General features: G+C 52.1%; 1 protein-coding gene across 1 annotated transcript; it reads left to right on the top strand.

Moving 5' to 3' along the window:
- Positions 1-3,981: 3,981 nt before the first annotated feature.
- Positions 3,982-16,436, top strand: MLEC (malectin). The gene is made up of 5 exons (XM_027696900.1): positions 3,982-4,203; positions 7,426-7,604; positions 8,940-9,116; positions 9,272-9,329; positions 10,515-16,436. The coding sequence occupies exons 1-5, from the start codon at positions 3,999-4,001 to the stop codon at positions 10,742-10,744; spliced, it is 849 nt and encodes a 282-aa protein (XP_027552701.1). The 5' UTR covers positions 3,982-3,998; the 3' UTR covers positions 10,745-16,436.
- The last annotated feature ends 456 nt before the right edge of the window (positions 16,437-16,892 follow it).

Genomic DNA, 16,892 nt, shown 5'->3' with positions numbered 1-16,892 from the left:
GGACAGCTGTGCTGCAGAGCTGTGCCTGCCCCTGAGGACCAGTGACAGCTCAGGGCACATGCTTTGTGCCACAGCCAGTATGCACAAGCCCAGTGGGCAATCAGAGGCCACAAGTGTGGTGGCTGCCTCTGCCTGCTCCTTCCCAGACTCTGCTCTGACCAGACATGTCTTTTGCCCACAGAGTCAGATGGCAGGACACAGTCTTAATTTATTTAAAATGGTAACCCCATTTCTAGAGGCTGCACTCATCCATAGTGCAGCATCACAGTGGGTGAAGATGTTCTCTGCAAACTACAGCCATTTTCACTTAGGCAGGTCCCTGTGTCTGCACCGTGGCAGAGCTGTTCTTGTTTTCTAGACACCAGTACCAGGGGAAGGGTGGCTGCAGGACACCTTTGTGTCATTGCAGAGGCAGTCCTGGAGCCACAGCTACTTCCGAGGAAAGCTGAGTCTGCCAAATCATCTGCAGCTTTGTTCTGCCACGTCTCACCATGATACAGTGAACAGGTCAAACAGGGCAGGTCTCAAAAGCCTTCTTTTTTTTTTTCTCCCAGCAGAAGCTCTTGCTGCCAGTCTGATTTTACTTTCACAACAAACCCCAAATAATCCCAGGGAGTTTCACTATTTTCTTGTGCAGACAGGGGCAGAGATTAAAGCTCCAATCTAAACAATCTAATTCCAGAGATAATCCTTTCACTCTTATCTCCAATTTGGTACCAGAGAGGCTTCCAGAGAGTTCCACATGGCAGGGCACAGCCGGTTGTCTCTGGGCACCTGAGCCCTGTAGCCCCATGCTGTTCAGAAGGTGGTCCAAGCAGTGGGGCTGGCTCATGTTGACTTCTTAGATGTCTCATTAGCCATGAGGTCTGCTTCTGACACACACATCTCTGTTGCTCTTTTTGGACATTCCAAATCCTGATCCCATTTTACAGCAGGAAATGGCTGATACCCAAAACCTGTGCCCCACATCATTTGTGAATGATCAGGGCTGTAGGTAGACCAGGCAGGACTGATCTGAGACTGAGTCATTTTGGCACAGCTGCCAGGGGACAGGGAGAGATCAAGGGATTGAGAAGACGACCCTGAGCCTTTCACTTGTAGGTTACTGGTGTAAATCCAGCCTGCATCAGGGGACTGACTGATGGCTCAGTGGATTAGTAACAGGATAGAGCCTTTGACATCTGGGGCACAAGCTGGCATCAAGTTGCTGGTGACTGCAAGTATCGATTCGGGGCAGCAGTGTAGGACATCACGAGCACAGGCCACACGGCATATCTGCTGTCCTCTGCCAGGGGCTGTGGCCAGCCCATGATCCAGGGCTCCTGCCCCTAGATGAGCACACACACTGTCCCTCCTCACTGACTGCTGCTCAGTTAATCCCTCTTGCTTCATGATAGGCTGCTGATTCTTGGGAAATGATCACTCCCAATAGTTATTAGAAGATGCTCTTCCTGGAGAGGCAGAGGAAGTATTGCAATGCTCCATGCCTTGCCCTCTAAAAAGACTGAGTCCTCAGATGGAGGAGAAAGAGAGGAGTTTTCCCCTCTGTTCAAGGAGGGCAACTCTTCCTTTTCAAGGAAACTCTTCCTTTTCAAGGAAACGTTGCTGATACTTGCCTGTGAGATGTGCAGGAGTGCCAAGAGTCCTTAACAAGTCTCCAGGCTTGGCACATGCACAGAAATCCCTGGTGACACTCCCAAGGCAGGGCATGAGCAGGGTTAGCTCCCAGCTGCCCTTATACAGATCTAGGAGTCTCCCTTCAGTGGAGGGACCTATCTTGGTCATACCTAAACATTATCTAGTAAATCCCTTCATGTCTGAATTCCTGCTGATGGGCACATCGTGTCTGGGCTGAGCAGTTTAGTGGTGGGTTCGTAATGATGCCGCAGTCACCAACTGCACAGTGCCATTCTGTGTGTGTGTGTGAGACCCGTGAAAGCCCTGCTGAACTGGGGGGCAACGGGCCACCTGCCTCAGCCCACCTGGGCCACACACAGCGCTCAGTGGGACCTCTGCTGCCCTGGAGGGTTTCAGGACTGGAAATACTTGGATTCACATCCTTTGCTGTCTGTAACCTCTGCCGCAGCCATCCCTCCGCCTGCCGATGATTTACTCCATCCCTCTTCCCACTTCACTTTCATAGCTCGTGGCAGTCACCTGGTGACACACAAAGTGTTTATGTGCTTTGAAGTTGTGCTCCTGACCTGAGCGCATCGCAGTTTAAGATGAGAGATTAGAGAGGATCGTCTGTAATCAGTACAAATGAGATCTAACGAGGCCTCCCTCGGCCTCGCCAACTGGACAGCATTGTCCTGGCCACGGCTGCCTGCACTCCTTTGGTAGCGGAACTTGGGGGACACCCAACAGGTCACGAACACAGCAGGGATATGGCAGATTAGCCTGGATTTTATCAGATGCTGCCAGGGCCGGGGTCTGTAGTGCTGAGATGATTTGCCAGGAACCAGCATGAGGTGGCTGAATCTGGAGAGGTGTTAAGCGTGCGCGTTTCACGCTACTCCCCTGGATGCGGTTTCCTAAGGCACCTTGTAGCTTCAGGAACCCCTTCCTGGCCGCAGTGCTGGCATGGGAGCACAGCAGTGCCATGTTTGCCCTGGTCTAGTTATATCACAAGCCCAAGAGCTGATGTGACAGCAGCAGGAACATGCTCTGGGGCACACTCTGGCATGGGGAGAGCAGGCTGGGGAGCAGGGGGTGGGTGGTTATGCACCCCCCAAAACAGTTCACTTCTCCAAGGCTGTGGCTGGTTAAGAGGCCCCCAAGTGCATTACAAAAGCAAGAAACCCGTTTAATTCTCAATCTGCAGCACCAAGTCTTTATTTCTAAAAGTAAATGCTTTGTAGCAGACTCAAATTAATACAACATCACTGGGACTCAGGAGCAGCCACTGCTAATGCAGCCGGTGCCTGGAGCACAGCCCCGAGGCCTGACCAGTGTCTGACGCCTCGAGGAGCACCGCGATCAGACAGGAGGGCAAACACAGAGACGAACATAAGAGTTATTTGCTCCCCCCGCCGTGTAGGGACTGAGTTTCGTTCAACCTCCATCTGGGATGTCTCACTCCAGCCCTCCCAAGACCTTGCCAAGGTCCTCCAGAAAAAAACATGGTGTTACATTCTCCTATAAAGCGCAGCCCTGGGAGCAGCCCCGCTGGCCGTGTCACGGTCACCTCCCGCCTCCCCCTTCGGTGCCTGCTTTGCTTCTCATGCAGGTTACTGCGCTCCAAGGCGCTTTCACGCCACTGGCCGCCTCGCTCCTTACCGGGCGGGCGGCAGCTGCCTTCCCCCATCCTCCATGGCAGGGCCGAACAGGAGAATCGGCGCGTTCTACCGGGGTCGCGAACCAGGCCTGAGGGCTGCTGTTCAGAGCGCAGCGGGCACGGAGCTGCCGGGACGCGGCGGCGGGGCTCCTGCTGCCTCGCTCCCCTCCCGGCCCCTTCCCCGAGCGCTCCGGGCCCGCTCCGCTCCGCGCCGCCGCCGCGCCACCCGTTGCCCTGGCAACCCGCCGGCCGCGCTTCCCGCCGCCGCCCCGCGCTCCGCCGCGCTGGAGCCCCGCGATTGGCGGCGCAGAGGGGCGGGCTCTGCCCTGGCGGCCGGCGCTCGGGGCAGCTCGCCGGGCTGTCCCCGCTGCGGACACCGCTGGGAAGCCCCATCTGTCTCTCCCGCTCCTTTCTGCGGAGTCGGTTCTCCCTCGTTCCCTTCCCGCCCGGGCGGTCCCGGCCCCGCGCCCCGGCCCGCACGGACCCGCTCCAGCCACCGGCGCCGCGCCGCTCATCCCGCCTGCCCACCGCCACCTCCCATTGGCCCACCACCGTATGAATATGCAAATACACATCCGTGGCCGCCCAATAGCAGGCAGGCAGTTATTTAATATTCGCGGTGCGGCGCGCGGATTGGTCGGCGCGCGCCCCGCCCCGGCAGCAGGGCAGGCCGCCCCCTGTCGGCGGCAGGAAGGGGCGGGCGCGGCGCCGGGAGCGCGACATGGTGGGAGCCGGTGCGCGCGGGGCGCCGCTGCTGCCGCCCGTGCTGCTGCTGCTGCTGCTGCCGCCGCTGCTGCTGCTGCGGGGCGCGGCGGGCGGCATCGCCGACAGCGTCGTCTGGGCCGTCAACGCGGGCGGCGATGCCCACGTGGACGTGAACGGCATCCACTTCCGCAAGGACCCGCTCGAGGGCCGCGTGGGCCGAGGTGAGGGCGGGGGGACGCGCCGGGGGCGCGGGGGGGTTGTCGGCGGGGCTCCTCACGGGGTCCCGCTCCGCCGGCGCGGTGGGGTCCTGCCGTGCCAGCGGGGTGCGGGACCCGCGTGCCGCCGGCCCGCGGCGGAGCGGGGGGTGTTCCCGCAGCGCGGCGCGGGCTCCGCTCCCGCAGCCGCCCGGGGACGGCGGGGCCCGCGGGGAGCGCCCGCACTTGTCACCCGCGGGACTGCGGCCACCCTCGTCCTCTCACCGGGCCCAGCCGGGGCCACATCCCCCGTCCCCGCGGGCCCGGGGCCCCAGAGGCGGCGGGGTGAGCCCTGCGGGATGAGCCCTGCGGGATGGTGTCCTCAGGCTGCGGGGTTGTGTAATGCCGGGGGGAAGTGACTCCACGCGGGTTTGGAGTGGGATTTCGGCTGGAAAGGCTGCCAGCCTGGCCGCGTGCGGCCGCCGGGATCCTTCTTTCTCCCGTTTTCCACTGAACAGCCCGGCTTCCACAGCAGGACCTGCCGGTTCGCAGCCAGCCCGCAGCACGCACCTTGCAGTCAGAACACGCATTGCCCGCCCTCCGCAGCCGGGTCCGGATCGCTGGCGGTGCGGGCTGATGGTTGCAGCGTTCTAGTCCTGCTGGGCCCGAGCAGGGGGAAGGTGCATCTGGCTGGTCTGCTCCATGCCCCAGTCCTGGCAGGGTGTTCAAGGGCAGGGACACAAGCAGAAGTAGAGGCAGATGGGATATCATCAACTGCTCTAGCTACTGATCAGTAAAATCTTTGCTCTACTAGTTAGAACACAATGTAGAACTAACACTGCACTTGGGTTACCTTTTCTTACTTCCTTTGAAACCACTCCAGTTGTATGAATCGTGCATGTTTCTGATAATTGGTGCACCAAAACTAAGTTGATTCACAGATATATAAAAAGTTAGCTGTGCTGAGCTGCTCTGCAGTCATTTCCAGGTGGAGTGTGGAGAAGATGAGCTATCTGTTGACTTTTGAGTCTAATCTTCGCTGTTTCTGTGTAGGATGATGAGGATTTTCCTGTGCTATACAGCTGGAACTGCCATTGCTTACCCTGCATGAGTGCTATCCCAAATGGAAAGCCTTTTGGGCACAGTGGATGCAGAGGTGGTTACATTTAAGTTCAAATATGGTTTGTTTTTCACACCCATGGAAGCTGGCGCCTCAATTGCCCAAGGTGCCTTGGCTGCTGCAGGTCAGCTTCCCTTCATAGACCTCTCACATGTGTGACTTGAATGTCCTTGTGGACTGGAACAATTTATTTCTGAGTTGAGGAGAAAACAGGGTCTTTCTCAAGCACATTGTGACACGTTCTTCCTTTGGGGAAAGCCTGTGGTGTCTCCTCTGCACAGCAGGCCATTGCAGTAATTCTGCTTCAGCCAGTGGTGCCAGGCACAGTGAAGACTTTACCCCTTTGAGCTCAGCTGCATTTCCCTCAATGGCTTTTTATTGCACCATTGTTCGTTTTCTCTGGGTTCCTCTGTGTTGATAGGCATGTAATGGCTTCAGCAGAAATATATGGCTGACTGGAGGAAATGACCTAGGGATGGTAATTCTGGGCTGTCCTGCCTCTGGGCAAATTAAAACCTTTTTTTTAAGCCTCAGTTCAGCCGCTGTGCCCTGAAGGACCGAATGTGCTGATGGCAATTACAGAATTAGGCAGGTGCCAGGCATAGCTGAGTTACAGCTTGATGGGCACTGCTTACTCCCAGTGAGCACCCAGCCTGCTGTAAAACCCAGCTCGCCTCCACAGCTCTGTCAGCAGGGCTCTGACATGCAGGTGACAGGTCTTCCTCTCCAGTTACCTTCTTGGCTATTAAAGGACTTGCTTCCTGTGCAGGCTTTCCTCTAATAGAAATGGACTTCTGTGGAGTCCGTGGTTCGCTGTCACTGTAATCTGTAGCTGGCCAGAAATACCTGTGTGGGAGGACAGTTAAACTTTTCACCCTCTGTATTTCTGGTGATTAGAGTGTTCAGTCCTTGCACCCAGGTTCGGGTGGTAAAGAGAAGCGGACGATCGCCTGAACAGCTCTGTGTGAAACCCGAGACTAAGAACAGGCATTAATTTCCTCTCACTCGTTTGCATTGGCTCCGTCTTTGGCAACGTGCTCTGGGTTAGTAGTTCTTGCTTTGTCTTGGCCAATGCAGTGTCTGTTCCCATGGAAATGGGGCTGGAAGTGGTAAGTGTCAGCAGAGAACTTCGTCTGGATCAACTTCTCCTGCCTCGAGTGCCAGTGGGCAGATGGTGTCCACAGTGTTCCCTCCTGCCCCTGCGTCGCTGGGGAGTCATTGGATTTGCAGCTCTGGAGGCATTGCATCAGTTTGCATTTGTACAGTAACCCTGGCACAATAAAATGCCAAGTCGAGTTAAAGTCTTTTGGGGGCTGCTCGAGATGTGGTGAAACAATGAAGAGGCAAGAAGAAGAGGCAAATTTTATGATTTCTCTAATTTTGTCAGTTATTGTCCTGTTTGGGAATGTTGTTTGGGCCCTTCTCGGGGGCTGTTCAGATGGCTGCAGACAGCACCCACTTCAACTGGGTGGCTGTGAGAACAGCAGCTGATGGAGCTGTTGGTGCTTTTGAAACCCTTGTGTATCTTGCTTCCTTCTTCCTGTCTTCAGGCTGACAGTATTGTGGGGCTGTGATGAGAAGAAAGGGTGTTGTAAGATGCCTAATGCTTTTCACACTTCTGCCATCCCCTAGGTTTTCACTTGAGGGGGATGAGTCTCTAAAACCTGATGCCATCAACTGCTACCTTCAAATCTGTTCTGTCAATGAGTCAAGTCAGTCCTGTGCCCACTGTTTTTGTTTTCTACTCGGAGTTTGAGATTTGAAGATACCATAAAAATATTCTAGGTGTTTTTCCTCTTAGGAACGAGAGCCAATGGCCAAGTCCTTTGGCTTTGTGCACTGTTTGTGAAACAAGCTCTTCTTTCTGAAATGGTGCAAGTGAATTTACTTTGTCTGGACTGCAGCAGGTCCAGAGCTGTTTTCCTGCAGGGCTGGGGTTCCGGGGCTTTGACTCCCTCTGCTTCTGCTCCGGCAGTGCCGCCACCTGGTCAGAGCAAGGAGGGGAGACGGGTCTGACAATGATGCAAGTGCCACTTGTAGAGTTAAGCACTTCAAGAGTATGTAAAGTGTTTGTTTCATGGGCCTCAGAAATTAACCACTCCTCTCACTCTTTTGTGCTTGAAACCCAGCTTCTGACTACGGGATGAAGCTACCAATCCTGCGGTCCAACGCAGAAGACCAGATTCTGTACCAGACCGAGCGCTACAATGAGGAAACCTTTGGCTATGAAGTTCCCATCAAAGAGGAGGGTGACTATGTGCTGGTGTTGAAGTTTGCAGAGGTCTATTTTGCACAGTCTCAACAGAAGGTAAGCAACAGCTCCTGTGTGTCTCTGATGTGAGTTCCTGGCTATGACTGTGTGTGCTCAGGTTGCCTCTGCTGCTTTGCATGCTGGAGGAAGGAGTGAAGTAAGGCACTGGTGGTTAACTTAGATCCTAGAGCTCTCACGGGCTCTGAAACTTTAGAGCTCTCTCCCACGTTCCAGCTATACAGTCAGACTGGAAAACTGCATTTCAAAGCATTCAAAAACCATGTCCAACTAAACATAACTAGCAATAGAGTTTTATGACCTGTTTAGGCTGTGCTGGGTTTGAAGAGTTTTTTTATGTTTTTCCTGAACAGTTGTTCCTGCCGTGACAGCACAGTTGTGTTGGAGGAAGTATTGCACAGATTGAAGCAGGGAGGTGATCTGGAACCTACTCAAAACAATTTTTACAAATGAAATAAGACTTGATACTGGTTCAGTCTGATCCTGAAAGCACAGAATTAAATTTACCCTCTTTATTGCTCTTGTCCAGTTTTGAAATACCTGGTGTGCAGAGGTGGAAACAGAAACACAAAGAACTCAAAGCCCTGTGATAAATTGGGGTAGGAGTGGTTTGTGTAATAGCCTGTCTTTCCCTTGACTCCATCAGCCTCTTTAGAGCTGATCTCCTTAAGCACTGTGCTGCCTTCCTGCCAGAGAGGTATTTCAGGGAACAGAACTGGTGGGGCTGGCTTTCAGAACGGATGCAAAAAGCAGCATCAGATTAAACTGAAGGGCTGAGGCATCTTTGGTTCCTCTTCCTTGATGTGGTTCTGCTGGGATTCCCCAGGTGCTGAGTGAAGTTTGAGTCATTGCAGTCCTGAGGAGGACTTTCACTATGAATTCACAGATGTGGTTAGCAGTTAAACATTTTACCTCCTTCAAACCCTGTGTTCTTCACCAGCTTGTTTCCTCCTCTCTGTTCTGCTGCAGGCTGTTAGTTAGAAATGGCTTCACTCCCTGGGTGTGGTGTGCCACAGCCACCCTGAGGTGGTAGGAGCAGGTCCTCAGACAGGAGGTGGAAAGAAAGTTGTGAAAGAAAAGCATGAATAAAGCAGAATAAAATTGTTCTGTCCTCAGTTCAGAACAGCAGATGTAGGGGGTATTTTAAAAGAAGGAGGCAGGTTCCAGGGTATTTGAAAGCAAGGTTAATGCTTCGGTATCTCTACCTGGCTGCTTTGGGCTCTGAATCCTCCCCAAAGGAGTGGGGCAGTGCATGTTACAATGCTTTCAGGTCCTGGATGCATAACAAGCAGAGACCTTTCCTGTTCTGTTCCCATTTCAGCTGTCACGTGCCTGAATCTGTTCTGACTCTCTGTCATTTCTTTCACCCTGAAGGTATTTGATGTTCGCTTGAATGGCCACGTGGTGGTGAAAGACTTGGACATTTTTGACAGAGTTGGACACAGCACAGCTCACGATGAGATCATTCCCATGAGTATCAAAAAGGGGAAACTGAGTGTCCAGGGGGAGGTTTCCACGTTCACGGGGAAGCTCCACATTGAGTTTGTAAAGGTAATAAGCTTTCCAGGGCAGAGCCCTGATCTTCCCTTTCTCTTTGTTCTCCAGCTGTGCAGTGCAACTCTGTGCTGGAGGAGAGGGGATGGGGCATGGGGAGCCATTCCTTGCCTCAGAACTGCAGCACTGACTGCTGCCTTTGCTTTCTCTAGGGCTACTATGACAATCCGAAAATCTGTGCCCTATACATTCTGCAAGGAACAGTGGAAGGTAAGCACAGGTTTTGAGCCAGAAGGCTCTTCCCCCTTGGAGAGCAGCCTGTTGCTTCTCAGACTATGAGATCATAGCTCTTGCTGACCCACATCTGCCAAAATTGTTTCTCTCTCAGTGAGTTCCCACAGAGTGCAGTTGCGGAGTGAAGTAGGTGTGTAATGTCCTTGTTCTCCTCCAAGTCACAAATTCTGTCATTTTGGAATGAGAAAAATCTGTTTTGGAACTTCCTGTATATGGGGGAGAAAAGGGAACACATCTGGTCAGTCTCAGCTTATAGCTACAGATGCTTTCCCTCTGGCCTTGGATGTCAGCAGCAGCCCTGCAGACAAGTAATTTACAGAGTTCTTTTAGCTAGTAGTTAAGTGTTTCTTACCTGGAGCTTTGTTTTGCCTTCTCAGCTTGAGGACAAGCCGTGTTTTCTTACCAGGTATCAGATCCTCTGGGTAGCAGTGGGGAGTGCTAGAAAAGTTCTTGTACTTCCATCACACTCTTTGTGAGTGTGCTGGACTGGAAGCCCCTCTGGCTCCCGAACAGGGGGCGTTTAGGACCCCTCTCACCAAACCATCACTTTGCTTTACTGTTAGTCAGATTTCCAAGTGGTGCTGAAGATTTGGTGAGAACCTTGTGGCCAGGTGGCACTTTGCTGTGTGGGGGACCTGCAGTTCAGGCCCCAAGCTCAGAGGGCTGGATTTGAGTCAGGTAGGACCATGTTGCTCTGGTAGCTGTGGGGTTGGGGGGTGCAGTGATGTGGGGTAGGACTGTTCGTGGAAAGGGTTTTCCATTTCCTGTTTGCACCTGTATCTGCTGGTCCTGCAGGCAGCAGGTGCTTGTTCTTGTTTAGATCTCCCTGAGCAGCTGCAGTATCTGACTGTGTGCTCTAAGTGTACCTCTGTGCATTAACTTCTCTGTGTGACACCTGGATGGGGTGGAAGGATGTAGTTTTTTTTGCAGACTGGATTTTTGGATGCTCTTACCTCATGGAGGAAAGAAACAGTGGTGTGATCCTCTGTGAGGGAGGATGTTCCTGTCTTCTGAGGTGTTCTGGTTGTGGTTTCAGTGTGGTGTCAGGTGCCCTCTTGGCCGTGTTCGTGTTGGATCAGGGAGAGGGGAAGGAAGGGAGTGTCTCCAGTGATCTCCCAATTCACATCCTGCCTCATTGCAACCTTTTGTCTTGTCCAACAGATGTCCCAAAGCTGCAGCCGCACCCCGGTCTGGAGAAAAAAGAGGAAGATGATGATGAAGATGAGTATGACGATGGCTCCAGTGTCAAAAAACAGGCAAATAAGAACCGGGTTCAGTCAGGCCCACGCACACCAAACCCTTATGCCTCGGACAACAGCAGCCTCATGTTTCCTATACTGGTGGCCTTTGGTGTCTTCATTCCTACCCTCTTCTGCCTCTGCCGGTTGTGAGAGCAAGCCCCACAGTGCATCAGCCCAGGGGCTGGGAGGGAAGGAGTTGGACCAAACACGGTTGCTTTCAATTTCTCCATATTGTTCATAATTTAAGGAAAAAAAAAAGAAAAAAAAAGATGATTCATTTGGAATGAATAGCAATGAATAGCAGGTCCAGGTAAGAGGGAGCTTACCTTCCCCCTGCCAGCAAGCAGCAAGGCCCTCGCCTTCCCCTTTGCACCATGTGCAGGCTCCACTTCTCCCTGGGGCATCCGAGAGTGAACTGAGTCCTGGCTGGCTGTGTTTGGGGCTGTTGAAAGCTGATGCTACCAGTCCTGGGCCACTTCCCACACTGAGGGATAGCAATGTGCTGCGAGATCTCTGCCTTTACTGGGTGGAATACGGTTCCTTAATCAGGGAAGCAGCTCTTAAAACAAGGCCTGGGTACACGTCCAGGAGCGTGGAAGTGTTGTGGTGCTGTTGGGTGTCAAATGACTATGGAGGACAGAGCCTGGCTCGGCATCTCCCTGAATGTGTGTGGCACGATGTATGGTACTGCCTGCCTGAAGATCCCAAGACTCCAGCTCTCCACCAAGTCTGCGTGGAGACAGTCCCCTCCTAGGACTGTGAGCTGCACCAGGAGCAGAGGGATTTATCCGGCCTGATTTGCTGCACCAGTTGGGAGAGACTTTCCTAGTTTGGCAGTTGCAGTGTTTGTTCCATCGCAGAGGGATTCTGCTGTAGCCTGCGAGAGGCTGACGTTGTTGGCGTCTGATCAGATGCACTTGTTTTCTGTATTGATTATTGATTATGGCTTTTGTTTCCTTTAATATCCTTTTATTTTCGAAGGTTTTGTTTCAAGCCCAGTTCCTTGTTTTGCCCTTTCTAGCAAGTGACCTCTCCTTTGGAAGAAGCTGAGAATCAGGTGACCTAGAGAGGAACCTGGTCAAGGACTTGTTCCTTGACCTTCCTAAGGGTTAACTCCCTTCTCCATGACTCTGAACAACCTGTGCTGTAGGACAGAGCGGAGCAACCTGGTGGATGCTCCCTGTGAGCTCTCATTCCCTGTGTAGGGATCAGGCCTCCCTGCAGCAGTGAGAAGTGGAGCTGGTCAATGTTTACAGTGAGCTTGGCCTTTTGCATATCCAGGCAGCGTAGCAAAGGGGCAGATGTCCAACATTTCAGTCCTGGAGAGCAAGGTGGTTTGTTGCCATCCAGAGATCTGAAACTGAGCAGAACACTGGAGAAAAGGTCACCTGCTTTCCCCAGGGATGTTTCTGCAAGAGGCTTTTGTTTCCACATGCAGAGCCTGTGCCTGCCTGACAGAGGCTGAACAGAGTGAAAGCTGCTGCTGCTCCTGCTGATCCAGAGCTGCAGGCCCTGAGGAGCTGCCTTTCCATGGTTTTGGCCTCCAACACGTTGAGCATTTCTGGCTGGCAGGAGGGAGATGTTCTGTGCTGGAGCAGGATCTGTCCCAAGCAGGATTGGGTCCCTGTGGGTCACCTTCGATGCCGCTGAGCTCTGGGCTCACAGAACGCTTTACCTCACACTCTCTCCATTGTCCTCAGAAGTGTTCTGTCTTTCCCCAGAGCAGTGGCACTGAGCAGTGACCTCTGTGCTGCTCTGACTCTCTGGGCCTGTCTTTTCCCAGCAGTTGTTCCTGGGTTTGATCCCCTGCGGTGGCTCAGCCTTTCTTTGAGCTGAGCAGGGTCAGCAGAATTGCATTGTTTCTGGAGAGGGACCTGGAGGAGCAGCCTTTTCTCTTCTGCTGGGCCCAGGCAGCTGAAGCCTTCACTCCCTCCTCACCCTCAAGCTGTGATAGAAGCTGTCAGCTCAGGGGCTTCAGGCTGGGAGCTGGGGGAGGTGACAAAGTGCTGCTCTCTACAGCAGTGCCACTGAACCTTTTCTGATCACACACATCACTGCTATAGGCCTGACCCTAATTCTGTCTCTGTGAGCTGAAAAGCAAGCAGGATTTTAATTATCTTCTCTCCAACTGCATAAATGGCAACAGCCAGTTTGGGAGAAGCAAGAGTCCCTGCCCTAGTTAAAGGGGAAGACAGGCTTTAAGGAGAGCAAATCCTAAAGAACAAACCTTAGGATGAAAAGATGGTAAGCTTGAAGTGTTCTGCTTCATCTTCTAGCTGCTGTTAAAATCCTAATACTTATAAAACTCATAAAATACGAGCTCTGTTTTGTTCGGTGACAGCGCCTGCAGGGATTCTCCAGCGTTTTTGGGATTGCTCTAACTGGAGCACAGAGACATTTAGATCTTTATCAGTTTTGAGAAGCATGAACTGTGCTGATTTGTTAAGCAAAGAACCCAGGGTTGAAAACAGGCATCTCTGTAAGGAGCTGCTCTCCTCCAGGCCTTTTAGGTTGCATTTTATTTGAGCAAGGAATCACTTGGCTTCTTGTGGCTCACCCAGTAATCTCTGCACCTTGCCTGGCATGGGAAAAAGGGTGTGCATTTAGATGTGCAAAAGTCAGAGACAAGTCTTCTAGGGTAGTTTATCCTTTCCTGGCAGCCAGGGCATCCATTTGGTGCCATCAGCTGCCCCAAGGCAGAGCTGTGCAGTGTGATGTTGTGTTCCAGTTGCTCAGTTTAAATGAATCTGTCTTATTTGAATAAGAATAGGGAGGAGGAATAGTTCGTGGCTTCAATTTAGTTGTTTTGACTCTGGTTTTATGCATCTTTGTCACAACAAAGCTGGTGTCTGGGTGGTTCCTGACCCTGTTAAGGTGCTATGAGCAGTTTCCTTGTTGATCCATCCCCTCCTGACAGGTTTGCCTTGAAGGAGCCTTCAAACAGAGCATGTGGGAGCACAGAGGGTGGTAGAGGGTGGCCAGTCAGCACCTTGCTGGGAATGGTGTACTCTGGCTCCCCTTGCCATCTCTGTCTAGTATCTGCAAGCCAGATAAATGGGTCCTGAGCAGGGAAAGAAAAAGTTTGGGCTGTCTGTAGCTTTCCAGAATGGGTGTTTGAAGGAATATCCAAGACACTGTTTAGGTGAGGCAGGTTAGAGACAAGCCTGTTTGTGCTGATTCCTCCCACCAGCAGCAGGCACATGGAGCACAGCAGTGTGGGGAGCTGGGTCAGAACAGACCTGACTTGATTCATGTTGTGTCGAGAGGGGCAGATAAGGCAATTTTAATAAAGCTTCCACTTAATAAAGGGCAAATGACACCTTTGATCGTGTTTTGGGCCTGGATGCAGTCTCAGCATGGTGGTTTCAAAGCCTATTTTAATTGCCCCATCAGCCCCTCCTTTAAGCCAGGCCCTTTTCCCCTTCTATGTGTGTAACCAAACATCTCTGACCCTTTTGAGTGTCCCAGGTGGCAGTGAGCAGAAACCCAAATGAATTCCCTTCTCTTTTTGGTGCCTTTGTCTCAGGCTTTGAATAAAAGTCTATTTGAAGGAGCTTCTTTTTTTTTTTAAGGAGCTTCTGAGTTTTTTGTTTTTCCCCAAGGGACAGACATTCCCTACCCTTGAGATCAGCTGGGGACTGTCTCCCTGTCCCTGGATGCCACCTCTGGAGGTCACAGCTTAAGCAGAGAACTGTGAGCAAATATCTTTGTTTCCAGCCCTTGAGATCAGTGGAAGAAAAGCCTAACAGGGGATGGAAGAACTGGAAGAGCTCCTTCAGGTCCCAGAAATCTCCTGAAGGCAGGATGGAGAACTTCCAGACAGTCTGGTGCCTGTGTGTCTGTGCAGTTCAGAGCTGAGTGAGTCATGGCTGGGTCCTGGTGCTTACAGCTTCTGGGTGCAGAGGGGGGTTTAGGGGGTCCTGCGCCCCAAATTTACTTGCTGAGGTCTTGCCCTGTGCTGTTCAGGTCTGAACAGGGAGCAGGGACCTGTGCATTGTCCCTTTGCCTTCCCTAAGTTGAAATGGGATTGCAACAGCCAGGGAAGTGTCTTGATATGGGAACTCTGGGCTGGGCAGGCCTGTTGCTGATGGAAAGCAGCAGGAGGAGGGAGAGGACCATCAGAGCAGGTTCAGCCCTTGTTGTGAGACAGATACTGAGCAGCTGCAAAGTACCAAATGTTTCAGGCTCTGTTTGGTGCTCAAATGTGGGAGAGATCCGTCTGCTTCTTGCACTTATGGTGAGGAGGGAAATACCCTTGCTGAGAATCCAAGGGAAATGGGAGCTGGGCCAGCACTGAGCTAATTTACCTACTGGCACTTCTGCATCTCCCCAACAAATGCCAAAGCCTAATACAATTCAAGGATGCCGTTTTACTGTCGGCCTGGTTCCACCAGTCTGTCCTCACCGGCTGGTCCCAAGTAGGCTCACACAAGTGTTCTCAAACGGCACAAACACACCAGGCTGGAGCTGGGAAGGCTCAGAAATGTGATCACACGAATGGGCCTCCTGTGCTGCACCTCTGCTTCGCGCAGCCCAGCAGGTCTGGGGCACGTGCACTTGTCTTGGATCCAAAGGATTTGTCCCAGGAGTATAGTAGCATTGAAGGGTGCTGGGCTGGATGGGAGAGGTGAAAGCAGGTCCATGTCTTCCGGGACTCTGGCTTGCTCAGAGTTTATTGCTGTATATTAAATACTATTTTTGAAGATTGAGGGGAAGATGAGGGAGGGGGAGGGATGTGACGATGCTGTCCCCAGTCTGATCAGTGGGATGCTACTGCAGGTTATCGATAGGTTTTGATTTTTTTTTTTTGTTTCTCAAAAAGTGCTTTATTTAAAAAAAAAGAAAAAAATTATCAACAAAACACATGCTTTCCTCCCTCCTAGAAAGAGTGCTGGCTGATTAGAAAATGTGAATAATCTTTTGCAAACATCAAAGGTCTCTGCTGAAGAGTTTGTGTGATGGAGATTTGAAGGCGAGGGGCAAAGTACAGCTTGAACCAGTTTTTAACTGGGGAGAGTGTGAATCCAGGAAATGCAGGATCTCTGCCCTGGAGTTATTCCCAGTCACATGTAAGGGGGATATGTTTTTCCTGTGCTGCCATGGCTGTTCTGTCACACTGTGGCAGTTCCTGTGCTGGGGTGCTGGAGCTAAACAGTGGCTGGAAACTTGCTGGCAAGTGAGGGCTTGAATTTTTTGTGGTTTCCTCTGGGGCTTTGTGCCTTCAGAGCTTTTGGTAAAGCAGCCCCGGAGCCTGTGAGAGCAGAGGCAGAATTTGTGCTCATGGCAGGAGGCAGTAGCCAGGACTGTGAGAGGTGACAGTGGTGTTTGGGTCCCATCAGTGCAGCACTTTTAGCATTGGCAGATGGTCCCACCACTCCATAGTGCCTGGCTGGGGATGTGTGGCAGTAACCCATACCCTTGGCATTAAGGACACATCACAAACTAGGTAAAGCTGCAGGTCTAAGAGTTACCTGTAAAGACTAAAGCAGTGTGGGGAGAGATCCCCATCTGTGTCTGCGGGTTTTAAGGAGGATTTTTTTATTTTACTGTCCATTGCTTTGTGTTCTAACAACTTGCAGTGACATTTTTTTAGTTTGTTTTGCAGCGAGCTTGGCCCCTGGGTGAAAAGCACAGATATCTATTTCTGATTGCATCGGCTTTGCAGGGACTAGTCTGGGGGGAAAGACGGGTGTGGGGGTGGGCTATTTTATTTTTGGTACACGGTAGCAGTTTTATTTTTTAATTTCTCCAGGATGTTTGGTTGAGGGAATGTTCTGAAATCTACTGTCTGGCAGTTTAACCAGCAGTGTGCTAAAGGAAAATAAACAAAATTATATTGTCACTTGGATGAGATGGTCCCTCTTTTCTGGTGGTAGGGGCAGAGGAGCCTCCTCTGGTTTTTACACCCAGAGCCTCTCCCTGACACTGCCTCCGGCACAGCCCTGGTGTTGGCACAGCCCTGGTGTTCTCTTGCCAGTCATTTTGGGCTATTAAGTGCAAGTTGAATGGTACAACATCCTGTTAAAAGTGCTGATGCAGACCTTGTTGCTTCCTGCTCAGATAAGGAGCACCAGAGATGTAATCTGCCTTCTGGGGCTTTGCAAGCTACCCCCCTTTCAGCTTGAAACTGCATCAGAGGTGGGCAGGAGGGGCTGGAGCTGGAGCAGAGAGAAGGCAGCAAATTTGTGTTCTAGGTGCCTGATCTGGGGGTACAAGGGGCTCTAGCCCCATGCAGAGCAGCTGCTCTTCCAGAAAGCCTGTCTGTGTCCTTCCCAGGGCACAGGATGGAGGGACCGAC

The sequence above is a fragment of the Neopelma chrysocephalum genome, unplaced genomic scaffold (assembly GCF_003984885.1).
Source record: "Neopelma chrysocephalum unplaced genomic scaffold, ASM398488v2 Primary Assembly neopelma1_116, whole genome shotgun sequence".
Classification (NCBI taxonomy): Eukaryota; Metazoa; Chordata; class Aves; order Passeriformes; family Pipridae; genus Neopelma; species Neopelma chrysocephalum.
Note: the sequence above shows the minus strand (reverse complement) of the source record. Positions and strands in the feature narration are given on the sequence as shown.

What these genes read in the sequence shown, in the direction of transcription:
- MLEC (XM_027696900.1), top strand. Translation starts at nt 3,999, where the DNA reads ATGGTGGGAGCCGGTGCGCGCGGGGCGCCGCTGCTGCCGCCCGTGCTG. An exon ending in TTGCACAGTCTCAACAGAAG is followed by an intron (nt 7,605 to 8,939) that starts GTAAGCAACAGC and finishes TTCACCCTGAAG; the next exon opens with GTATTTGATGTTCGCTTGAA. An exon ending in TCCACATTGAGTTTGTAAAG is followed by an intron (nt 9,117 to 9,271) that starts GTAATAAGCTTT and finishes TGCTTTCTCTAG; the next exon opens with GGCTACTATGACAATCCGAA.